The following is a 27,152-nucleotide window of genomic DNA, read 5'->3' on the forward strand; positions in this document are numbered from 1 at the left end:
AGAGTATATTAACCAGTCAACATAATGCCAAACGGCACCAAAAGGGGAATGGCAAAAATCAGAACCAGACAATAACAACAGCATTCCGCCTTCTTTCCCGAAGCAAAAAAGAAAACCACACAGACACCCCTACCGAGAAGTATCAACTCAGAAAAAATAGAAGAAAGACATAAAACAAATGAAAAGAAAGAGTTATAAAAAGGTAGAAAGCAACAAGGAAGGGAGTAAAAAAAAATCAAAAAAGAATGTAAGAACCATGGATCCAGGGCCAGCACGGGCAACGACTACAGGAGGCCATAACTAGTGCAAGGCAAGGATGGAAAGGAATAATGTATCCAAGGTTCCCAAGCCTTAAGGAATCTCGGATGGGAATCCTGAAGAATGCTAGACCTCTGTAAATTAATCAACATAGCATTCAGCCGGGTCTTTACACTCTGGAAGGCAACCAAAGGGGCTCTCCAGGCTTGAGCTATAGTTCGTTTGCCTGAAATAAATAGGTAGGATGCCAGTTTTTGCTGGACATGGAAAGACTCAAAATAGTACAATGCAGGAGGGCCACTCTTGCATTCTTATGGACTGTAATATGAAATAGCATTTGCAGCAAGCCAAAAACCCTAGACCAGAAGCCTATCAACCGTGGGCATGACCACCAAATATGCAGGACGTCCACATGCTGACCACAGTTCCTAAAGCACCTATCGCCACTACTCAGATAGATGTGAGCAGTCTGAGCCAGAACCCAGTACGCAGGAGAACTTTGTAGGCGGCCTCAAGAGTAACTGTATTGAAACATTTTGCTACAGTCTTCCAGGCCTTGTTCCAATCCTCTGCCTCAATAAAGGAACCTAGATCTCACTCCCATTGAGTCACACAGGACAGAGGTGTTGAAGACCTACTGTTAAGGGATGCATAGAGAACAGAAATGAGACCAGGGGACCCCGGAAAATGTTGACAAGTGTGTTCAAATGGTGTTTTGCGGTAAGGATATGTGGAAGCACGACGTAGGGACATAATCCAGTGTCGTAATTGCAAATAATGGTAATGTTCCCATGGTGCAACCCCCCCCGAGACTCCCGGAGAGCCTCCCAAGATGGAAACGAACGAGTGGTTAGGAAGTTATGCACATTAACAAAGCCATGAGAGGTCCACCAAGAGAAAGAGGGGGGATGTTCTAATCCGGGAGGGAAGAGAGGGTTGTGAGTGATTGTTAAATATTCGGGTAACTTAATGTTACTTTTTCTACCCCTTTTGCCAGAGTCCCATGTTCATAGGCTATGAAGCATAATTAGGCTCAGGTCCGGGGGGTGCAATTTATGCGGAAGCCAGAGCAATGCATTTAAAGAGATCGGCGCACAGTTGGGCAATTCCAAAAGTACCCATAACAGGATATCTGGCGTGAAGCATGGACAACTGGGAGGTTTGAGCTGCCAAGTAATATTTGGAAACATGGGGAACTCCCAAGCCACCCTGCAGTTTATGGGTATACAGAGTAGATCTAGGAACCCTAGGACGCTTATGGGCCCAGATAACGTGGAGAATCCGGCTTTGCACAAGACGGAGAAAGAACATGAATAGGTAGAGTGCGGAAAAAAGTACAGGATTTTAGGCAAGATAGTTATCTTGACAGCATGTATCCAGCCAATCCATGACAAAGAAGGGAACTGCCAGGAATGGAGTAGAGAAGTCACAGATCAAAATAGAGGATAATAATTAGCTGAAAATAAGGTAGAGTAGGAAGATAATCTAAGGATTGGGACGCCCAATGGTATGGAAATTGTGTCTGCAACTGTTCAACCAGGTCGGTAGGGAGAGTAATATTCAATACCGTAGTTTTGGATAAGTTAATGCTAAGGCCAGGTATAGATTGGGGAGAGTGATGAGGGCATCATCCGCATAAAAGTTTGCCATACATTGGGAACCTGCATAGGGGCCACCAGATATATCCGGATTGTTTCGAATGGCTGCAGCTAGAGGTTCGAGAGCGAGGACAAAAAGGGCAGGCGACCTTTGGGCGTCCCTGTCTCATTCCCCAGAATATCGGGACGGATGAGGAAAAAAAACCTGTGTATTTGACAGAGGCTGAGGGAGACAAGTATAAAGCAGAGATTCAGGCTAGAAAGGCGTCTCCAAATCCCCATTTAGAAAGCGTGTAGGTCAAGTAATCCCAAGAGAGCGAATCAAACGCTTTATATATATCTAAGTATAAAAGGAAATCCAGTATCTTGCAGTGATGTAAGATCTGAATGAGATGGATGACCTTATGTATGTTATCTGCAGCCTTTCTCCCTGGAACAAAACCAACCTGATCTCTGCAGATGAGGGAAAGTAAATCTTTATTAATTTGGGTGCTCAAAACCTCTCAGAATCTTCAAATCCACATTTAACAAAGAGATCGGTCTGAGAGCTTGCGGTTCAAAAGCATCGTCGAATGTCTTGGGGATCATAGTGATATGCGCTTTAAGAGACTCTGGGGAAAGCCGGGAGCCCTGCTTCAAAGAATTGAACAAGGCTGCCAAATGAGGAACCAGAAGGGTAGCAAATTTTTTTATAGTAGAGCCCCGAGAACCCATCAGGACCTGGAGCCCTGGAGGGCTTCAAGGATTTGATAGCTTGGTAGATTTCAGTTTCGGGGAGATCGGTGTTCAGGGCATCCTGGGCCACAGCGGGTAAGGAGGGTAGGCACAGATCGGCGAAAAAACTGTCAGCATGCTTCACAATAAAGGCATTTGGTTTCTTGTACAGAGAGGACAAGAAATCTGCATGTAATCTTCACTGGGTTAGAGGTAAGGCCACCACCCCTCACTCGGAGTTAAAACAGGTTTATGTATGCGGTCCCTTGAGTTAAGTTTCCTGGCCAACATTGGCCCCGGTTTATTGGCTCATGTATGAAACCTATGTCCGGCCCAACACAAGGCCTTCTCAGCCTGCGTAGTAGAAAGAAGGTCAAGTTCAGCTGCCATGGCATCTTGAGCTTTCTGATTAGCTACAGTAGGACGAGCTTTTCAGGTTGCATCCACTGTGGCCAGGAGAGAGGTCAGTTCCAGCATCCTCTTTTCTCTGGCGTGTTTCCTGGATGACGCAATTTTGAATCAAATGACCCCTAATGGTGGCCTAGTGGGCCTCCCACAAGGAAATGGCTGAAAATACAAAACCCACATTATCCACAAAATAAGATTGAATGTGTGAAAGTACCTAGGAACAGGAAGCCTGAGTAGTGAGAAGGGATTCATTCAATCTCCATTGAAAAGAGGACGGAGCCATGCCAGTTAGATGCAGTAAAAAATACCAGAGGGTCATGGTCTGACCAAGGCGAGGTTGGGATGGCAATCTTGTATAATAAAGATAAATGCCGTAAGGAAGTGAATACGTGATCTATTCTGCAGAAGCTCTGGTGTGGAGCTGAATAAAAAGTATATTCCTGTGAGGTGGGATGTAGTTCCTGCCAAACATCTACCAAAACCATAGGTTTGCAAAGTATCACGGAACTTAGATTCCTGGGTGAGATCAAGAGTAGGGGGTCACTCCAGTAGGGTAACGGCTGTCAAGAGAGGAATTAAAAGCAAAATTTGTCTTTGTTATTTTTGCACAAATTTAACAGACAAAGCATGAGAAATAAAAACAACATGTACCAGTAAGTAAACAGAAAAACATCAAATCACAGGTGTGGCTATGATCCATGTGGATGGAAGAAAATGATGCAATACAACAGCAAGGGGGAAGGATCAATAACCCATATTACGAAGATATAACAAAACATAGATTCAGGGGGGTATCCCTGGGCGAGATGTATGGAACAAGATGAGAGAACTCCATACAACCATGAGTGTAAACCCAAACTGAGAAAGAGAAGGGAGAAGAAAAAAAAAAGAAGAAAAAAAAAAAAAAGAAAAAAAGGGAACCCAGTGGTAAGGATAGCAAAGGAGAAGAGAGAGAGAAGAGAGGGGATTGGGAGATGGAAGCTGCAGAAAGCAGAATCAAGGTGGCTCCCCACTTGTATCCCACCGGAGCGACCACATGGCTCCGACCTTGGTAAGCAAACGTAAGCTTAAATGGAAAGCCCCACTGGTACCTGATGTGACGGTTTAAGAAAACTGATGTATAGGGTTTCATCTGTCAACGTTTCTGTATGGTGGATGGTGCTAGATTCACAAACAATTGATACGGGTGGCCCTGGAAGTGAAGATCCTGTTTGTCTTGTGCAGATTGTAGGAGCGATTCTTTCGTGCGGTAATAGGTGAACTTAATTATGATATCCCTATGGGGAACCTCAGACTTCCTCAGACCCAGGGCCTGATGAATACGATCGAACTCCAGGCTGTCTATCGGTATCGCCGGCTCCAACTCTTGGAAAAGCACGGTAGCAGTGGATGTGAGGTCAACGACGATTTCAGGCAGGCAATGCAGACGCAGATTAGCGCGATGGGATCTGTTTTCAAAGTCCTGCAAAAGCAGGAGAGCTGCGTCATGTTCCTTTTTCAGATCTGAAAGGTCTTGCTCATGGTTTTCTATAACCGTGACCGCAGTGTCCATCTGATCTTCAAGAGCGTTAGTGCAACTGCCTAAATCTCCGATCTCTTTAGTGAGATGAGTGGCCAATCTAGAGGTGGCTGTAGTGAATTCTTGCTGCAGCATTGTTTTAAAGCAGGCCAGGAGGTCTGCATCCCTCAAGGTGGGCTGTGGAGTGTCTGGAGGGATATCAGGCAGGCTGTGCAGGTCAGAGGGAGCATCCAGGTCACCTGAAAGGAGCGTTGGGAAAGCCTCCAAAATTGAGGCCAGGGCTTCTGGTGGGAGCGCCGGTGGGTAGGCTGCAGGACTGGAGGCGTCCGTCAGTCTGGCGTAGGAGGCTGCTGATTTCTTCCCCATGTGTGGTGGTGGGGCAGTGGAGGGTGAGGGCAGCGGCAGAGGACAGGATGGGCTCTCCAGGAGGCAGGGTGATCACGGATGTGCCCGGCAGTGGAGGAGTGCAATCACCAAGCGGCCATCTTCAAGAACTGTTCACAAGCGTCCCCTGCCCCACTAAGGCTTCTTTCACTAATGCAGTGTAGTTTGTACCGTGGGTGCATGCATGCAGGAGTTTTGGTGTTCATTTTCATTGGGAGGTGGAAATTCCTCTTTAGGAAGCGTGGAAGGCAACTTCCTTAGACATCATAAGCTTAGCAAAATTTTTACTTTGCAGGCAAAGTGTAGACTGTACAGAGTTTCACACAACCAGTTCCCTATATCCATGTCATTAGCTTCCCTATACAAACAGATTGGATGTATTTTGTCTTCTTCAGCAGTATATGTTTCTCTAATAGCTTTACTGATCACTTTGATAATTCCTTCTGATGTATTATAGGAAGATATTAATGAACAGGTGAAGGCATATGGAGTGTGTATTGACTACACAGAGGTGCAGCTGGAAGCTGTTCTACGACCCCATGCAGAGCATGTGCCTGTTCCTGTTCCCCCAGCATCTTTCGGCCCCACTGGTGGATTGGAGCAAACTGTTACACCGCTTTCATCACTGGCCCAGCAAACCGTTACAACAAACTCAGTGCAATATCCAGGTGAGGAGCTTCAGTTATGCAGAGATGCTGTAAAATAATTTAAAATGTTAATATAGGCTCATAAGCAAGAAACACTGTGAATGAAATTTTCATGCTGCTGCTTCGGTGTTTTCAGATCTTTTTGTCAGATGTTGCTATGGTATACTGAAGTATAATTACAAGCATTTCATAAGTGTCAAAGGCTTTCATTGACAATTGCATTAAGTTTATGTAAAGAGTCAATAATTGCAGTGTTGACCTTTTTTCTGCAAGACTTCTGCAATTCGCCCTGGCATGCTGTCAATCAACTTCTGGGCCACATACTGACTGATGGCAGCCCATTCTTGCATAATCAATGCTTGGAGTTTTGTCAGGACTTGTGGGCTTTTTTTGTTCACCCGCCTCTTGACGATTGACTATAAGTTCTCAATTGGATTAAGGTCTGGGGAGTTTCCTGGCCATGGACCCAAAATTTCGATTTTGTGTTCTCCAAGCTACTTAGTTATCACTTTTGCCATATGGCAAGGTGCTCCATCATGCTGGAAAAGGCATTGTTCATCACCAAACTGTTCTTGGATGGTTGGGAGCAGTTGCTGTCAGAGGACGTTTTTGTACCATGCTTTATTCATGGCTTATTTATGTGTTCTTAGGCAAAAATTGTGAGTAAGCCCACTTCCTTGGCTGAGAAGCAACTCCATACATGAATGGTCTCAGGATGCTTTACTGTTGGCATGACACAGGATTGATCGTAGTACTCACCTTATCCTCTCCGGACAAAGTTTTTTGCAGATGCCCCAAACAATCGGAAAGGAGATTAATCAGTGAAAATTACTTTACCCCAGTCCTTAGCAGTCCAATTCCTGTACCTTTTGCAGAATATCAATCTGTCCCTGATGTTTTTCCTGGAAAGAAATGGCTTCTTTGCTGCCCTTCTTGACACCAGGCCATCCTCCAAAAGGCTTCGCCTTACTGTGTGTGCAGATGCACTCACACCTTCCTGGTGCCATTCCTGAGCAAGCTCTGCTCTGGCAGTGCCATGATCCCGCAGCTGAATCCTGGCGCTTTCTTGGGCGCCCTGAAGCCTTCTTCACAATAATTGAACCTCTCTCCTTGAAGTTCTTGATGCTCCGATAAATGGTTGATTTAGGTGCAATCTTAATAGCAGCAATATCCCTGTGAATTTTGTGCAAAGCAATGATGGCTGCACATATTTCACTGCAGGTAAATTAATATTTGTGTCATTCTCAAAACTTTTGGCCAGGGCTGTATATCTATTAAGTGTTGCACACAGATGCCTAAAAACTCCATGTTTTAAGGCATTCATTGGTTTTTTTTCTGCTGATCTAAAAGCAGCCTATTGTTTTCAGTGTTCCTGTACACACATTAGTGTTAACTTGTGCTGTGTATAGATCAGTAAAAAAAAAAAAAAAAAAAATCTGCATTGCTGAACAGTATTTTGCATGCGTACAGCAAAATCCAAGACAATCTAGAGGATGTTTTATGCATGTGTACATGTATGCGCAAAAACATGCAAATATGCACATTTACTATGCAGCACATTCTTAAATTTTTGCTCATGAATTTTCTGACAGGAATCTGATGTTTATACAGTGGCGAGAAATTAAAGGTCTACAAAACATGATACAGATGTTATAAACTGAGTTGCAGTTCAGTGACTAAAATAAGTATTTGATTCCCTACCAACCAACAATAACTCTGGCTCCCACAGACTGGCTGTGTGTTTGTGGTACACAGATTAGTTCTCTCAATTTAAGAAGGTGCTCCTAACGACAACTCACTATGTGTATAAAAGACACCTGTCCACAGAATCCTTCTATTCAAAGCTGACCACCATGGACAAGACCAAAGAGCTGTCAAAGGACAGCAGGGACAAGATTGTAGACCTGCACAAGGCTGGAATGGGCTACAAGACCATCAGCAAGAAGCTTGGTAAAAAGGAGACAATTGTTGGAGTGATTATTCGCAAATGTAATAAATACAAAAGAACTATCAATTGCCCTCGGTTTGAGGCTCCATGCAAAATCTCACTTCATGGGGTAAGGATGATCATGAGAAATGTGAGGGATCACCCAGAACTACATGGGAGTAGCTTGTGAATGATCTCAAGGCAGTTGGGACCACAGTCACCAAACAAATCATTGGTAACACAATAGGCTACCATGGATTGAAATCCTGCAGCACCCCCAAGGTCCCCCTCCTCAAGAATTCACATGTACAGGCCCATCTGAAGTTTGCCAGTGAACACCTTAATGATTCAGAGAAGGATTGGGAGAAAGTGCTGTGGTCAGATGAGACCAAAATTGAGCTCTTTGACCCTAAGAACACCATCCCTACAGTCAAGCACGGAGGTGGAAACATTATGCTTTGGGGATGTTTCCCTACTAAAGGTACAGGCCGACTTTGCCACATCGAGGGGCCAATGGATGGGGCCATGTATTGTAAAATCTTGGATGAGAACCTTCTCCCCTCAGCCAGAACACTGAAGATGGGTCGTGGATGGGTCTTCCAGCATGACAATGACCCAAAACATACTGCCAAGCCAACAAAAAGTGTCTTAAACGTCTTACCTCTGTGCTTGCCAACAAGGATTTCGCCACCAAGTACTAAGTCATGTTTTGCTTGGGGATAAAAGTACCTATTTTACTCACTGAACTACAACTCAATTTAAAACCTTTTGTATCGTGTTTTTTTCCTGGAGTTTTGGTTGATAATTCTGTCTCTATCATTTAAAATACGTCTGTGATAAAAAGTATAGGCCCTTCATTTCTTTGTAAGTGGGCAAACGTACAAAATCTGCAGGGGATCAAATAATTATTTTCCCCACTGTACATCGGTACCATGTGCAAGTCCCCCTAATCTGTGTTTTCTCATCATTTGCAAAATCATCCCTTCATGAAGACCAATATTTCAGCATTTTTTTTAAATTGAACTTTATTTAACTAAACAATAAAACATGCCTGATAATGAATCTTATCTGAATTAATAGTTATACTGTAAATGAACATCATAAAAAAAAAATTGATCTCACAAACCAAACCTGATTAATCTTACGCAGGCTCCAATGCTTCCCCCTTCCTCCCCTTCTTTCCCTTTCCTCTTTTTCTCTGCGATTTCTCATACACTATTACATATTAAGGTATACAGGTTATCTTTATGGTTTATATTTCTGCTTAAACAGCCCCTTGCAACCCTTCCTTTGCTCTACTGTTACTTCCTTCTACCAAGGTACGTCACTATATTTTGTATATTGTGCTGCCAACAATGTTGTTCTAAAAGCTTGTATACTGTATTTTTCTCCGCATTTACACAAAAACATATGGGTCTTGGCAAACACAACTCTTAAACCTTTTAATATAAGAAAACAGCTCAGCAAAGCCATGTCCTGTGAGTCCCTATAATATACTAAATATTTTTTTGTCTGGTAATGAGATTTGAGATGGTCAAGGCTAGTAGTGAATTCACTTGGGTGATTCATATCCAACCCCATTTCTATAGGCAGTAGGCCCGCCTACTGCCTATAGAGTTGCTAAACCCCAAAACAAAAATGGAATGTAGTGCACTTACATGTGGTGTCTGAATTCCTTTTATTAAAATGTTTGTTTATTTTCACCTGGTGATTACTCCAGTAATGCTCTAAAGCCGGCCATGGATGGATCGAACCAGCCGAGATTTGATCCTTGTATGGACAGGCTGATAAGTCAAATCGATGGATCGATTTTGATATAGAGTAGAGCCAGCCTGCTGGATTTTTCTACATGCGATTACTGCCAGAAGCTAGAGCTGCTAGGAGTGAACACTGCATGCTGCCTGTTGGTAAAGACTCCCTACCCCCCACCAGCAGAACACAACAGCACTGCAGGAGGCATTCCCCCATCAACACTCACTGTGTTGATGGGGAATCAAGTGATTTTCTTTCAAATTGCCTTATCCTTAGCAACTTTTTTTAAATAATTCTGATAAGATCTATGGAACTATGGTCAGTGTTTCCTGCCATTAACTCATATTGTCATAGTTTCTCAGTGGTTTTAGATTTAGATGTCGACACACTAATAGTTCAGAAACCACTGCTGTCACTGGCTACAAAGTCTCATATTAACGGCCCAGAACCAATCTGCAAGGTTTTAGATCATGTTATCACCATGCCAGCTGTCACGGTCGTGGCGTCAGACCCCAGACCTTCTCACCAAAACTCATGACCAAAGGACCGGCCGATCTAAAACCGCTAGGTGACGTGCGTAACAACGCCACACTCAGCTGCGCCCTGCACAACGATTGTCCAGCTAATGGTCTACAATCTGTGCCTGCAGTCTGAATGCGCTTGTTACTGGGTCGGGTTAGTTACGCAACTAACCCTCTACTGCCACCACCCCTTTTTGTACAGAGAAAGCGGAAACTCTCCTTATCAATTAATACACTATAATGATTGAAATAATGGTCGGTATAACACACTCCGCAGGCCAGTTATACAGAGATTAAAACAAACAGTAGCGTCTCTTCAAAGGCAGGAATTCGTGAATTGCAAGTAAGTGCTTAGAAACAGTTTAACACTTTCAGAAAGAAAGATTTATTACTAAAAGAGTCAAAACAGGTGCAATAAAATATTTACAAAGAAAATGTAACTAAGAGATATATACACACACACACACACACACACAGAAAACGACACAGCAAAGAGATAACAGGGAGAAGTTAAAAGGTTAAGTTACTTGCCATGTTAAGCCTTGAGGTAGCAGATCCAAGTTACAGAGCGAAAGGGTCATTGATCTCCCAGGTGGTATATTGATGTTAAAATTGGGAGATGTGTTTAAAAAACACAGGCTGTAGGCCTGAATCGAAGCTAAAGTCCCCCAGCAAGGGGAGTGGCTCTGAGTAACTGGCCAATCTCTGTTTAGGGAGGGATGTCGGGCGGACTCTGAATTAAAACCAACAGCTTCATAATTCCATGACATGAAACATAGGGGACAGACTGACTTGAGGAATGTTCATTTAATTCTGTCACCTTCTGGTCGGTTTTATGAGGTTACAATTTCTTTCAAGTCCTGGGACAAGCTGCCTTATCTTGGTTAGGAGGCGTGAGTTTGCACAGGCCTTGGGACAAGCAGGCTCTGGCTTCATGGGGTGGCTTTGTAGCTCTGGGCCCCCTGCGTTTCTACCTGCCTGTGACCACACACACACACACACACACACACACACACACACACACACGTGTCACTGAGCCTCTCAGGAAGGGAGGGGGAAGGAAAATAAGGGATTGAGGGAGAAATGTATGCTCTTATCAAAATGGATGTGCCTGGACAAAATGGTGGCACTGCGTCCATCTCTGAGCGCAAGATTGCTACACCAGCCACTCGTGGTAATCAGATGTAAGCTAGAGTTTGATTACAATCAAACTGCTCCAGCTTTTCAAATGGTACAACACCTCACTTTGTACTCAGAAAATTAAGTCTATTATCAGAGATAAGTACAGTGTATAAAAAATAAACTACAATGGAATTATTCATTCCATATTTTTTACATTTTATCCATTTGTCAGCTTAGTTAGGTCCATATATATTTGGACACAAAAGTTTACTTATTTCAGGTATTTACCAAAACATATTCAATCTATAGTTATATAATGGATATAGGCTGAAAGTGCACACTCTCAAGTTTAATTTGAGAGTATGTACATCCAAATTGGAGCACGGTTTTAGGAATTACAGCTCTTAAGAGTAGCCACCCCCCCTTTTTCAAGGGACCAAAAGTAATTGGACAATTGAATCAAAAGCTGTTTCATGGCCAGGTGTGGGCTACTCCATCATTTCTTCATCAATTAAGCAGGTAAAAAGGTCTGGAGTTGATTCTAAGTGTGGTATTTGCATTTGGAGTCTATTGCTGTGAACCTACATCATACATTCAAAGGACCTGTCCATGCAAGTAAAACGGGTCATTGTAAGGCTTCAAAAACAAAACAAATCCATCAGAGAGATAGCAGCAACATTAAGAATGACCAAATCAACAGTTTGGTACATTCTGAGGAAAGGACGCACTGGTGAGCTCAGCAACATAAAAAGGCATGGACGTCCATGGAAGACAACAGTGGTGGATGATCGCAGGATCCTCTCTATGGTAAAGAAAAACCCATTCACAACATCCAGACAAGTGAAGGACACTCTCCAGGAGGTGGGCGTATCATTGCCAAAGTCTACAATCAGAAGACTTCACAAGAGCAAATACAGAGGGTTCACCATGAGGTGCAAACCATTCATAAGCTTGAAGAATAGAAAAGCCAGATTAGACTTTGCCAAAACACATCTAAAAAATCCAGACCAATTCTGGAAAAGCATTCTTTGGACGGATGAAACTAAGATTAATCTGTACCAGAATGACAAGAAGAAAAAAGTGTGGAGAAGGTTTGGAACTGCTCATGATCCAAAGCACACAATGTCATCTGCAAAACATGATGGAGGCATTGTGATGGCATGTGCATTATTATTATTACTATACAGTATTTATAAAGCGCCAACAGTTCACTCAGCGCTGTACATTACAATGGAAGGCAGAACATGCGACAGTACAACAACAATACACTGCGTTACCTGAGGGTTTCGAGGGCCCTGCTCCTTGGAGCTTACAATCTAGAAGGGAGGGGATAGTGGTACAGGAGGAAATAGCTGTGGGGGATGGAGTGGTAGGAAGAGTGGAGGAGGTCGGGAATTAGCAGGGGGTGGGGTAGGCTTCCCTGAAGAGGTGGGTTTTCAGGGTGCACTTAAAGGAGAGGAGAGTAGGTGATAGTCTGATGGATTGGGGTAGGGAGTTCCAGAGTATAGGCGACGCCCTGGAGAAGTCGACTAGGGAACTAGAGAGAAGGAGGTCTTTTGAGGAGCGGATAGTGCGTGTAGGGTGGCACTTGGATATTAGGTCGGTGATGTAGTTTGGGGCAGTATGATGGACAGCTTTGTACATCAGTGTTAGGATTTTGTATTTTAACTGTTGGTCAATCGGAAGCCAGTGGAGGGATTAGCAGAGGGGGGGTGGCGGAAACGGAGCAGTTGGTAAGGTGGATGAGTCTGGCTGCTGTATTCAGGATTGACTGAAGCGGGGATAGCCTGTGGCGAGGCAGGTGTCAGAGCCTGGAATCGAACCTGGGCCTTCTGCAGTGAGAGACACAGTGTTTCTTCTCACTGAGCTACCTGGAATGCTGGACAGCTCCCTTGAAAATTCTTTGGATGATCCTGCCTTTGCCCTGTTTTGTTTTGAACCTTGAACTCCTTGCTCCTCCCATGAACTTCCTATAAAAGCCATGTCTCTGCACTTCCTGGTTGCCAGATTATTGTGCCTTACCAGCCAATATCCCGCTTACTGTTCCTGCTGCTGTCTTCATCTACGTTACCGACCTTTGGCTTGCTACTGACGACGATTCTGCCTCATCCTATCTACTACCATTGGTGACCGACCCTTGGCTTGTGACTGACTCCGCTTCTGTTTGATCCCTAAACTGTTTGATCCGCTTTTGGTTTCCAGCCTACTCATTCCCTGGTGGGGTGATCCTGAGATCTGCGACCTGACATTCACATGCAGCCAAATCCATCTCCACCATTAGGAGCTCTGGGGAAGACCGGTGGATGCTTAGACCCCGCACCTCAGGTGAGCCTGCGTCATTCCCAGGGTGGGCCGCTGGTGTACCAATCCTGCTGGTTTCAGGTAAGCCTTACAACTGCTGTAGCAACTGGTCTCTGAACCTGACCCAGATCGTGACAGCAGGCCAGTGAGGAGGGAGTTGCAGTAATCGAGTCGCGATATGATGGAGTGGATGAGCTGCTTAGTGGTTTCTGGGGTTAGGAACATGCGTATTTTGGCGATGTTGCGGAGGTGGAGTCTGCATGATTTTGTTAGTGATTGGACTTGGGGCTGGAAGGATAGATTGGAGTCAAGAATGACACCAAGTACTCTGGCCTGTGGGGCAGGCCTGATGGTGGCATTGTTGGACCTGATGGAGAAGTCAGTGGGGGGTGGTGTGCGGGCTGGGGGGAAGACTAGGAGCTTGGTTTTGGAGAGGTTCAGTTTAAGGAAGTGGAGCGACATCCAATCTGGTATGTCGTTCAGTAGGCGTGTGATTCGGGCGGAGACTGAAGGGGTGAGGCGAGGGGTCGAGAGATAGATTTGAGGGTCTTCAGCATAGAGGTGGTAGTTGAAGCCGTGAGAGTGTATGAGTTGGCCAAGGGTGCATGGCTTCCAGTGGCACTGGGTCATTGGTGTTTATTGATGTGACAGAAGACAGAAGCAGCCGGATGAATTCTGCAGTGTTTAGAGATATACTGTCAGCCCAGATTCAGCCAAATGTAGAAAAGTTGATTGGACGGGTCTTCACAGTACAGATGGACAATGATCCAAAACATGCTGCAAAAGCAAACCAAGAGCTTTTGAAGGAAAAGAAGTGGAATATTCTGCAATGGTCAAGTCAGTCACCTGATCTCAACCCAACTGGGCATGCATTTCACTTGCTGAAGGTAAAACCAAAGGCAGAAAGACAAAAACAAACAAAGAACTGAAGACAGCTGCAGTTAGAGCCTGGCAAAGCATCAGAAAGGAGGAAACCCAGTCTTTGGTAATGTCCATGGGTTCCAGACTTCAGGCAGTCATTGCCAGTAAAGGAATCTCAACAATATATTAAAAATGAACATTTTATTTATGATTATATTCATTTGTCCAATTACATTTGAGCCTCTGAAAATGGAGGGACTGTGTATAAGAATGGTTGCATTTCCTAAAATTTGTACAACCCCTTAAATTAAAGCTGAAAGTCTGCACTTCAAATTCAGTTGGATTTTTTCGTTTTAGTTTAGTCTGCTGGCATACAGAGCCAAAAGTATGAAAATTGTGTCTGTGCCCAAATATATATGAACCTAACTGTATATTAATGGCCAGTTCAAACCTGAATCGCACAGGAACTTGTGATTTGGTGCAATTTTCAGTTCATCAATTTGAATGGGCTGAAATCACAAAGAATTGCACCAAAAGTATTACATGCACTACTTTTCAAAAACGCACAGCACCAGATCACATGGTACTGCAGGCAAAAACACTGTGTTCTGCGTTTTGAGGTGTCATTAGAAATACATTGATACCCGCAGAAGATCATACACCCAGTGCTTTTTGAACGCGGGTTTGGGAACATGCACAGAACGTTGGCTTCCTGCGCTGTGTTCTGGTTGAACGGGCCCTAAAGGAAACTTAATAAATACCCACATTTTCTTTTTTTTTTTTTTTTTTTTTTTTTTTTAAACTATTTAGGTAGGCCTATTAGTCAAACAGTTATTTTATAATAACTCACATTTATTTCCCAGGAAAAAGTCAGTAAACTTTTCCTTTAAATTCAGATTGGTAACCGTATTTACTTCAAAAGGAACATTAATGGAAGGGAGTGCATCCCTATCATTTCACGAGTAATACATCACCGTACCAAATCATGCCAAGGTCGACACATCAATTATGAATGTTCATCCTGTTCACCATGACATTGACTGACCTGCTGTTATCTCTCATGCGCTCTGGCCAGAAAAACGTTTCCTTATATTTTCTGATTTATGAGGAACCTTCATTGTCCTGCAATACTCTGATGGTGTCATCAATAGCAAGTGAGATAAGGTATGGAGTTACTGGAACAGCTCTTTAACCACTTCATATCCAAGGCTTAGCCTGTTTGTCAGTGAGTGAAAACACAAAACCATGTGCTTTTTGTCCACAGATATTAAATAATTAAAGGTAAACTGCTTAAAGACGGAGGCTGCTGTTGATCTCCTTATGAAAATGCTAGTTGCTTGGCTGCTTTCCTGTTGCTTTTAGATAAGGAAGTTTGGATTTACAGAGTGCATTGTGCAGCTCTGACTCTGGACCTATTGAAGTGGAAGGATTAGCATGGCTGACAGACAACTAGTATTTTCAAAAGGAGGTCAGTGGTGGTAGAATTCATATTCCACTCAGTATAGGTTTCCTTTAAGGAGAAAAGATGGATCCAGAGAAATGGATACAGTGATAGGACAGGTAAAACCAATGGCAGAGGTATCTGCACCATTCCTCTCCCATTCCTCTGTAGGCCTCAATGCAAATAGCTGCAATAGTTCGATGTTCTGGCCAATAAAACTGACCATTTTTTAATGTTTATGGCCTGCTTAAAGGTAGGTTTTCCAGTTTATTTACAAGTACCAACAAGGAATCTTCCTATCCCTGCATTAATCTTTTTCTGTGTTATAGGGACAGTAGGCTGGGCAAACCAACTCTGCTATCACTTTGTCTTCATGGATGGCCTCATTTCAAAATACATAAACAGTAAATTGTTGGGGGTGCAGACCAGCTGGATGTTTATAGGAAACCTGTAATAAGAAATATGTAGGCTGACATTACTAGCCTCCTTCTGGAAACGCTAATTGCCTGACTTGTGAAGCTGTTGCTTTATGTGGTAAACCCAAAACACAAGAATGCAGATTAATAAAGTCTGAGTGACATCAGAAATCCTAATCTGTTTGAGTCTGGGATTTAGGAAGAACTGAAGCCAGAGTATCAGCATATTAGGGAACTAGTACAATAGGAGAAAAAGTCAGCCTTGATATTTCCTTGGTACAGGTTTTTTCCTTTCTTCATTTTTATAATAATTTATATTGTGTTTTTTCTGTTTGAACAAACAAACACTTTGCAGAGCATTCAGCAGAGTTGACACAAGGTACACATGAGGGAAAAAAAACATGTCACCTTAGGACAGCATATGCACGATCAGAGCAGACTAGTAAATCATGGATCATTGCAGATAGAAAACCAACCGTGAATACAATGTCAACCCTGTCGATGTACAGTATATATCAGAACAAGTAATTACATGTCGGCAAGGAAATTGAAAAAAGAACCTGGGATGGGTAAAATAAAGAGAGAAGCCATATCTCTCATGGGCTACCAGTGTTGAATGCTCTAAGAGGGCCAAAAAAAAAGGACCGCAGAGGTCCTAAGATGGGTGGTCCTTCTGTGAGTGCCAAATCTCCCAAAGCTTATTATGTCTTTCTACCGTATTAATGAGATTCCAAAGGTCCACATTCTCAGGTACAGTTTCTTAAAGTGTAAAGATAAACTAACACCATATGCCCATCCCCCAAACCCCCCCCCCCCCCACCCGGTCCCACTGTATTTACCTCTGGGGTTGCTGAGCTGTCAGTACCCATGCAACCAGTCTAATGATCTGGGGATTGGATATCCCCGCTCTTCTCCCTCTTTTCCATGTAGCAGTACTGGGACAGACCAGACTGATTCATTGTGATGGCACTGACCAATCAGATTTGATATAGTTGCCCCAAAAGAGCTGCACAGAAAAGAGGGAGAAGAGCAGGGCTGATAGGTAAATACATTTTTCTGTCAAATCCTTCAACATTTATACAACATACAACCTCAAAATGTTGTGACCAATTGTTTGAGGGAGTGTTAAAAATGCGGGTATGATTTTGTGGGTGTGGCTACTAATGCGGGTGTGGTGGCAGTTGGGTGTCCCTGGATTTCATTTTGAAAATCTTTCAACTTCATTTACATGGGCTTATGGTGATAATTAAATAGGCATATGAAAAGTCATACTCCAATTATATTGTACTAAAATTAATATCTTTCTGTTTCAGACGATGATTTTGCAGTAGATGTAATTGCTAGCCAGATAGAGGATGGATGGATACTTTCAGATTCACTAGTCACTGAAGTGGGTTCCTCCTATCAGCTGATAGCGACCAAGAAGAGTGGCGAGAATGTTTCCTATTTTATCGACCTCACATCGGGTAATGCTTCTTATATACATTATATGAGAATTCCAGCTAAACAGCTGTTCTGTTTGGTATTCTTGTTTTTTCATTGTCTGATCTATCTTCAATTCACCTGTTGTTTTCTTCAAAGGCCAATACAATCAACTGATATTTTAATTTTTGTATATTTTTTTCCTGTTTTGTTTATGTCTCAGTGACAATATCACTGCTTTGAAGATGCTTGAATCTTGCAGCAATGTTTTCTTTTAACTACTTGCCCTCCAGAGGATTTAACCCCCTTCCTGACCAGGCCATTTTTTGCGATACGGCACTGCGTTACTTTAAAACGACAATTGCGCGGTCATGCAACATTGTAGATAAATGAAATTATGTTTTTTTCCAGAAATAGAGCTTTCTTTTGGTGGTAGTTGATCACCGGTGCGGTTTTTTTTTTTTTTTTTTTTTTTTTAGCGCTATTAACTAAAAAATTGACAATTAAAAAAAAAAAAAAACAGTATTTTTGACTTTTTGCTATTAACAATGTCCAATAGAAAAATTAAAAAATCAAATTTCATCAAATTTAGACCAAAATGTATTCCGCTATATGTCTTTGCTGAACAAAATCCCAATACGTGTAAATTAATTGGTTTATATGAAAGTTATAGCATTTACAAATGGCGGTATATATACCAAAATCTTTTTATTTATTTATTTTACTAGTAATGGCGGTGATCAGCGACTTATTGCGGGACTGTGGCGGCCATTCTGACACTGGGTGGGAACTGACTAACTGCCACTGACATCCCCAGTGACACTAATTCAGGGATCAGTGCTAATAAAAAGCACTAACTCTGTACTAATGACTGGGCAGGAAGGGGTTAACATCTGGGGGCAATCAAAGGGTTAAGTGTGTGCTGTGTGTTTTTTACCCTGGAGACATGCTGCTTTGTATCTCTCTGCTGTGTAGAAAGATACAAAGCAGCATATCCATGCTGACAGCAGAGAGACCTTTGTTGTTTACACACACAGGTCTCTCCCCTGTCAGCTTTACTGACGATCACAAAGTCCCAGCCGAGAATTTGTAGACGGGACCCAGTGATTGACATGCCAAGGAGCCAATAGCGGCATGGGTAGGGAACGCTCACATGTGCGCGCATGCCCCCTACTCGGAAATACAAAATCATGTGTATGTATACATGATTTTGCCCATCCCCACCGCCCTGTAGCAGTACTTCTGCTATAGAACGGTAGGGAAGCGGTTAAAAAGGAGGGCTTGAAACTTACAGCTGAAGTTGAATTATTATTTTTTGATATGCAGCACAAGGGATATACCTTACCAGTAATCAGTGATGAGCTTGGGCCTGTTTTGACTAGGATTCAAAACCTGCAAGCTTGTCCAGCCCCTTGTCTACATGCGGATGCAAGGCAGAGAATTATTGGCCCGTACAGGTGACATGCCCAAGCTCATCAATACCTTTAATGAAATCCCATGTCTGGCTGACTTCTGCATAGTGTAGAAATCCCTCCCTACTGCCACCAGGTCCTCCAGCACAGCACAGTACATCAGCCGCTGTGAGTGTGAAAGTGTTGCACCTCTTGCCTTCCTTTTCCACCCACCTCCTCCATACCTAGAACTCATAGTACTCTTTCCCAGAATGCAAAATGTTCTGTGATTGGAGGAAGTAGATTATGTCATTCATCTGCCTGTACCCCCAGTCACAGAACACTTTGTATTTTGGGAAGAATAATACAAGTTCTAAAAAGGTGGCGGACAGGAGGCCAGGCAGACATAAGACCCACTTCATATAAGTTATGTCACTGGTGCTGTTTAGGCAAAAAAAAAAAAAAAAATCTTAACGTGGCTGTAAAGGCTAAGGTTTTTTTTACCTGAATGCATTCTTTGCATTAGTTTTTAAACTTGTCAGGTGCAGGAGAGCAGTGGAGCTTCTTCCTCTGTCTATCCTCAATGGATTTGGTGAGAGCAGTGGGAACCAACAAATCCATGAGAGAGTGGGGAGCAGGGCCAAACCGGACTGTGTGACAATAGACGCACACAGTGTGGCCCAGGATCAAACCTGCACATGTAACCCCATAGCAATTGGCTTGCTGGGGGGTACTCAAAGGCAGGAGGAGCCAGGAGCGCCAGCAGGGGACCCCAGAAGAAGAGGATCGGGTCTGCTCTGTGAAAAACGATTACACGGAGCAGGTAAATATAACATTTGTTATTATTTATAGATAGGATCCTATTAAAATCACTTTAACTAAGTTTCAGCTTTAAATAAAAGGTAATAGTTGTAAGCCCCGTGAAACATTTAGGGTTCAATTGCACCATAGTGCCCTGTGCCATGCTGCAAAGCACATGCTTTGCATGCACTGTGTTAGGCAGCCTGTTCAAAATGAATTAGCTACAACTAACTTCAACACAAAAAAACAGGACAAATTGTTCAATGCACATGGTGCGTTGAAGTGCACTGCAGCAAAAGATGTATGGTGCAATACCACATAAAACGGTAATGTGCACGTTTCACAGCATATTACCACAATGGTCTGGTGTGAACAGGCCCTTATAACCTATTCCAATAAATCTCACTTTCACTGGACCGCTTGGCCTGCATGTAATTGTGGACGGCATTGTACATAAGCAAATATGATAGGCTTGACAGTTTCCTTGATTTTTAACTTGTTTTACAGGTGCATCTCAATAAATTAGAATATCATAAAAAAGTTAATTTCAGTAATTCAATTCAAAAAGTGAAACTCCTATATTTTATACAGTATCTCACAGAAGTGAGTACACCCCTCACATTTTTGTAAATATTTTATTATATTTTTTCATGTGGCAACACTGAAGAAATGACACTTTGTGTTCTAAGGTCTCAGGTGTGAATGGGGAGAAAGTGTGTTAAATTTGGTGTTATCGCTCTCACTCTCTCAAACTGGTCACTGAAAGTTCAGCATGGCACCTCATGGCAAAGAACTCTGAGGATCTGAAAAAAAGAATTGTTGCTCTACATAAAGATGGCCTAGACCAGGGGAAGGCAACCTGCGGCTCTCTAGCTGTTGTGGAACTACATCATGAGGCATTGCAAAGATTACAAAACTGACAGTTACAGCTATGACTTGCGGAGGCATGATGGAACTTGTAGTCCTGTGGCTCTCAGGTTGCCTACCCCTGGCCTAGACTATAAGAATATTGCCAAGACCCTGAAACTGAGCTGCAGCACGGTTTAACAGGACAGGTTCCACTCAGAACAGGCCTCGCCATGATTGACCAAGGAGGTTGAGTGCACGTGCTCAGCATCATATCCAGAGGTTGCCTTTGGGAAATAGATGGATGAGTGCTGCCAGCATTGCTTCAAAGGTTGAAGGGGTGGGGGGTCAGCCTGTCAGTGCTCAGATCACTGACACACTGCATCAAATTGGTCTGCATGGCTGTCATCCCAGAAGGAAGCCTCTTCTAAAGATGATGCAGAGGAAAGCCCACAAACAGTTTGCTGAAGACAAGCAGACTAAGGACATGGATTACTGGAACCATGTCCTGTGGTCTGATGGGGCATCCTCAAACAGAAGGTTGAGGAGCACAAGGTCTCTAACATCCACCAGCTCCGTGATGTCGTCATGGAGGAGTGGAAGAGGACTCCAGTGGCAACCTGTGAAGCTCTGGGGAACTCCATGCCCAAGAGGGTTAAGTCAGTGCGGGAAAATAATGGTGGCCACACAAAATATTGACACTTTGGGCCCAATTTGGACATTTTCACTTAGGGGTGTACTCACTTTTGTTGCCAGCGGTAAAGAAATTAATGGTTGTGTGTTGAGTTATTTTGAGGGGACAGCAAATTTACACTGTTATACAAGCTGTACACTCACTACTTTACATTGTAGCAAATTGTCATTTTTTCAGTGTTGTCACATGAAAAGATACAATAAAATATTTACAAAAATGTGAGGGGTGTACTCACTTCTGTGAGATACTATAGATTCATTACACAGACTGATATTTCAAGCATTTCTCTCTTTTTAATTTTGATGATTATGGCTTACAGCTAGTGAAAACCCAAAATTTAGTATCTCTGAAAATTTTGAATATTACATAAGACCAATAAAAAAGGATTTTTAATACAGAAGTGTTAACTTACTGAAAAGTATGTCCATGTACAGTATGGTATGCACTCAATACTTGGTCGGTGCTCTTTTTGCATTAATCACTGTATCAATGCGGCATGGCATGGAGGCGACCAGCCTGTGGCACTACTAAGGTGTTATGGAAGCCCAGGTTGCTTTGATAGCGGCCTTCAGCTTGTCTGCATTGTTGCGTCTGTTGTCTCTCATCTATCTCTTGACAATACCCCACAGATTCTCTATGAGGTTTAGGTCAGGCGAGTTTGCTGGCCAATCAAGCACAGTGACACCATGATCATTAAACCAGGTATTGGTACTTTTGGCAGTATGGGCAGGTGCTAAGTCCTGTGTAAATGAAATCAGCATCTCCTTAAAGCTGGTCAACATTAAGGGCTCTAGAATTTCCTGGTAGAGGGCTGTGCTGACTTTTGACTTCATAAAACACAGTGGACCAACACCAGGAGCTGACATGGCTCCCCAAATCATCACTGACTGTGGAAACTTCATACTGGATCTCATGCAACTTAGATTCTGTGCCTCTCCACTCTTCCTCCAGAATCTGGGGCCTTGATTTCCAAATGAAATGCAAAATTTACTTTTATCTGAAAAGAAGACTTTGGACCACTGAGCAACAGTCCTGTTCTTTTTCTCCTTAGCCCAGGGAAGACCAGGAATGTGACAGTTGTAGCCCATGTCCTGGATATGTCTGTGTGTGGTGGCTCTTGAAGCATTGGCACCAGCTATAGTCCACTCCTTGTGAATATCCCCAAATGCTTGAATGGCCTTTGCTTCACAAGCCTTTCAAGGCTGTGGTTATCCATGTTGCTTGTGCACCTTTTTCTACCACACTTTTTTTCCTTCCACTCAACATTGCTTGGATACAGCACTCTGAACAGCCAGCTTCTTTAGTAATAACCTTTTGTGACTTACCCTCCTTGTGGAGGGTGTCAATAACTGTCTTTTGGACAACTGTCAAGTCAGTCTTCCCCATGATTGTGTAACCTACTGAACCAGACTGAGAGACCATTTAAAGGAAACATTTAGAGGTGTTTTGAGTTAATTAGCCGATTAGAGTGTGACACCATGAGTCTACAATATTGAACTTTTTCACAATATTCTAATTTTCTGAGATACTGAATTTTTGGGTTTCACTAAATGTAAGCTATAATCATCAAAATTAAAAGAAAAAATGCTTGAAATATAGCACGCTGTGTGTAATTAATCTATATAATATGAGTTTCACTTTTTGAATTTTAATTACTGAAATAAATTTACTTTTTGATGATCTTTCTATTTTATTGAGATGCACCTGTATTATGTAGAACAGTAACAGATGGATTAGGAACACACTGAACCCTCCCTTTGTGGCTGGAGAAAAGATACTGCAAGGTAGGTAGTATCTTGGAAAATATGGCAGGTAGATCAGCCCTCAAGGGATAGAAGAAACCATTGGAAGAGAAAATGCACCATGCTCTCCCGTTCTGTCCTGATGACGTCATCTGTCAGCCATTCTACCCTGTCCTGGTGACATCAACCCGCAGGTTCTAGCTGTCTCGTCCTCTCCTGGTGATGTCATCCTGCAGTCTTGAGGGCCACACTTGATTCCTGTGCCATCTTGGGCTGGGGGGATTCTGGCCAGCTTCTTTACATAACACTCTTTGCAGCAGCGGACCTTGGAGTTACTGTGGTGAACATCATTCCTAGTGTCCCAGACATCATGTGATGAGCCTATGTTTTGGGGGTGTTTTTATCACTATGTGAGTGACCATTTGGCATTCTTATATTTTATTAAAGAACCTAGAGTCTGCACTTAGAGGCACTTTTATCCTTTTTCTTTTCTCTTGAATGCACCACAACCCACCTACAACTACAATATCTTGGTTGAACTGACCTTATAAGCTCTTTTTATGTAAATTTAAATCAGACTTTTTTTTACAGGGTCTGGCACAGCGGACTGGGGAGTTTTTCCTGGAATCCCTGATGTTACTTTAAAGATGACAGCAGCTGATCTTATGAATCTCATAAAAGGAGATTTGAGTCCTATGACTGCGTATACAACAGGCCGCTTACAAGTTATAGGAGATCTGAGGACTGCTTTACTGCTGGAGAAGCTTTTTCAGAGGCTAGCGTTCTAATGAGTGTACTGGTTTATCATTTATGTTCTTGTAGGTTTGCTTTTTTTTTTTTATATTGTTGAACTTTGTTAAACAGTAGAATATTATACTTTTAGATTGTTCTATCTACAGTGAAGTAAATAAGTATTTGATCCCCTGCTGATTTTGAATGTTTGCCCACTCACAAAGAAATAATCAGTCTAAAAATCCAATGGTAGGTGTATTGTAACACTGAGAGACAGAATAGCAACAAAAAATTCAAAAGAAATGCATGTCTAACAAATTATGCACTGATTTGCATGTTCATGAGGGAAATAAGTATTTGATCCCCCATCATTCAGCAGGAATTCTGGCTACCAGGTGTCTTTCCTACAGGTAACAAGATGAGATTAGAAGCAGTCTCTTAAAGGGAGTGCTGCTAATCTCATTTTGTTACCTGTATTAAAGACACCTGTCCACAGGAGACCACTAGGCTGACAGAACCAGCTTTAATGGAGTGTTCTAGTGTGAGGCTCAAGATATACCATATAATGTATTAAGAAACAGATTGTTGTGTACAGCTTGCAAAAAATGGGGCTAGAATCAGTATTTGATTGCAAAATTTAAATACTTTGTCATATTTAAATTAATAGACATGTCTAAGATTGCCATGTAACTGAGTCACACAATATTATAATAGATCAATTCTAAAAAATTGAGAATAAATTTACTGCCATATGACTGTACAGATAAGATTTCTGAGAACAGTCTGACCCCCTCAGAAAAAAATATGAGAGAATGAAATGTTCAGACTAATAAAAACATAATCATCTGCATTACAGATAAGGGGGAAGCAGACTGTTCATATGGATGCTCTGGATTACAAATATGAGAAGTTTAGAAGTGGAACAAAATGTAACATATGGTTGTTGTGGGTGCATAGGGAATAGCTTTATTTGTCTGCTGGGGCTCAGGTAGAATCATTTATATGGCTGGTTGTGTGTGGTGGTGGAGTGCTGTATCTGTGGTCCTCATATAGATTTAGGTTTGTCCAAGTACACCTTAGGGCCTACTTCACACTGTTGTGATACGATTTTGGTGTGACGTTCAGTGCAATTCTGTTGTGCTACTTGGATACAACTTAGATGAGGATTACATATTCTATGGGGCTAAAGTTGCACTGGAATTACACCAAGGTAGTACAGAAGCCTTTTCCAAAATCGCTCTGTGTTTAATCACATTGATATGAATTTACATAATTGAATCCCATATCATGCTATTGTGTGACTCACGTCACATTTGAAATTGCACTATTTTGAACTAGGCCTAAGGCCTGTTTTACACTGATGCGATTTCAGATGTGACTTGTATCATACTGAATCCCATTTCAATCGAAATAACATTTCTTCCAATGGTGCTTGTGCACATCAATGCAGTGCAGCTGCAATGCAATGCTATTTGGGAAAGGGTCCTATGCTACTTTGATGCAATTTACAGTGCGATTTGGGCCCCAACAGAATATGCAAACCACATCCAACATGCAACCAATGTTGCACTACATAATTGCACTGCAAATCACATTGCAGCAGTGTGAGTCAAGTCTAAATTAATACTTAAAGAGTAAAAAAAAAAAAAATCTAAAAAAGGTCCCAAGGATTGGATAGACAGAGTGGAGGGTATTGCGGGAATGGAGGAATTAAGATGTATAGAGGAGAATAAAATCGAGGTGTTTAGGAAACTGTAGAGTGGTTGGATGAAATTTAAGACCTTGGAGAAGTATACAGAATTATTAAGAGCAAAGATTGTATTAGAGAAGACTTGGTAGTTTTAAAGATGTCATAAAGGTCTAAGGAGGGATTATCTCTACAGATAGATTTTAGAGGAGATGGGGAGGGGGGTATTGGGAGAAGGTGGGTTGGGGAGGGTGAAGGTTATAGATATATTAAGAAATGCATCTTTTTGAGTCTTAATGTGTTATATTGTTTGTGTAATGAATAAATAAAAAATTTAAATAAAAAAAAGTGTAACAAAATCTATCGATTTAACGGTACTGGATCTGTTCTGCATGTTACAGTTTCTGAATCAACACCTGCTGTGGCCATTATAAAGGAACACACTCTCTCCCTGTTGGATTTTTCATTTTTGTTTCATGCAACAAGGGGACCAAGAAAACCCTAGGGTTATCAGGCACTAATCCACCAAAGTGAATTGAATAGAGCTGGGGAATATTGCAGAGAAATTCCATTGCTGGCATTCCCAAGTGATTTTAAAAGCCAATATGGGACTGAACCCCAACAGACTCCACCTATAGTGAAAATAACATCTTTAAGCTGGATTCAGTGCTGTGTGATGCCGCAACACACTTTGGTGCACTATGACTTGGGGCCCCTGTGTTGCAGTACCCTACAATGCACTATAACTTGCTACATTGCACTGTGGTGTGCTGCCTTACTAAAAATGGTGCATATTCATTATTTTTCCATTCTGGTGCAATGGCAACTCTTTTAATTGAATGGGTTGCCTAATCACAATACAGATGAACCTCCCTGGCAGTATTCCCGAGTGTAGCTCAGGGTAGAGTTTCAGTACCAAAAGCGGTAACCCCGAGCTACATTCGGGCTTACCATGCAGCGTTGCATAGGTAGGTCCCTGCAGCGCTTACCTTGTCCTTTTGCTCCGGCCGATGCCGGCTTCCGTGTTCCGGTTCTTGTGACGTCGGGACGTACGGGCGCCAGAACCGGCGGCAAATTTGAAAAAAATTTCATTTTTTTAAAAATGATTATTACATAGTAAAACATTGCTGTTTCAAAGCATTTCACATACATTTTGTCCCTACTGCTTTGTCCTGTCCCCTGCCTGCATTTTGACTGTTCTTTCTGCCTAGAAACTTAGAAAAGTCCATTGCGTCCAAAAAGCGTCCCTTTATGTCAAAATCGGTTTTAGACCAGATAGAGAACAGCGATCGTACCACTTGCAGAACCACTTGCAGAATTGAGGGATAATGATTAGTGGGGAAATTCGTCAGACACTGAAAACGATTCTGCAACTTTGCTCAGCGATGTGCGAACTTGGCGCTATATTTAAATTTCAGTGTTTTTGGTTTGATTATATTGAATTTTATTATATTTTTTATGATTATTTATTAAATTATAATTTTATGATTTTGTGTTTCAAGTTTTATCATACCCGGGATGTTTAATAGACTCTTGTTCGAACAGATTTCAGTGAGTTATTCCTAAATTACAGGCCTACAATAAAAAAAAAAAAAAAAAAAGTGGCCATGTGGGGCTGCACCCACCCAGCAGCATCACTCATTCACAGTATTCTGTGAACGGGAAAACTACAAGTTCCGAATGCCTTTTTGGCTGTTGTAGTTCTCAGTGAACTACCACTGTGGTGGTTCATGGATTCTTCCTGTCAGTGTGTTTCTGCTTGTCTGTGCGAGGTTCGAGCACAAAGATACACTAACAGGTCTTCAGGAGTCCTGCTTGGTGCAAAAAATAATAAATGCACATTTTTTTACCTGCAAAAAAATGTGCATTTATTATTTTTTGCTAAAAGCTGAACTTTTCCTTTAATGCACATGCGTTAGCACAATGTACCTGATCGGATGTGAATCCAGCCCTAAAGTGGCATTAAAC

At 42.3% G+C, this 27,152-nt stretch overlaps 1 protein-coding gene across 2 annotated transcripts in view; it reads left to right on the forward strand.

Annotated features, from left to right (window-relative positions):
- The window catches only part of STOML1 (stomatin like 1), a 47,341-nt gene extending 21,798 nt beyond the window's left edge, over positions 1-25,543 (forward strand). For both annotated transcript variants that reach the window (XM_089671376.1, XM_089671377.1), the window contains 3 exons: positions 5,339-5,549; positions 17,183-17,335; positions 23,357-25,543. In XM_089671376.1, coding sequence (XP_089527502.1) covers positions 5,339-5,549; positions 17,183-17,335; positions 23,357-23,553 — 561 coding nt within the window. In that variant the 3' untranslated portion in view covers positions 23,554-25,543. The remainder of the gene's footprint in view (positions 1-5,338; positions 5,550-17,182; positions 17,336-23,356) is intronic.
- The last annotated feature ends 1,609 nt before the right edge of the window (positions 25,544-27,152 follow it).

This window comes from Staurois parvus, unplaced genomic scaffold (assembly GCF_062004578.1).
Source record: "Staurois parvus isolate SC_StPar_1 unplaced genomic scaffold, SC_StPar_1.0 ptg000105l, whole genome shotgun sequence".
In the NCBI taxonomy this organism is placed as follows: Eukaryota; Metazoa; Chordata; class Amphibia; order Anura; family Ranidae; genus Staurois; species Staurois parvus.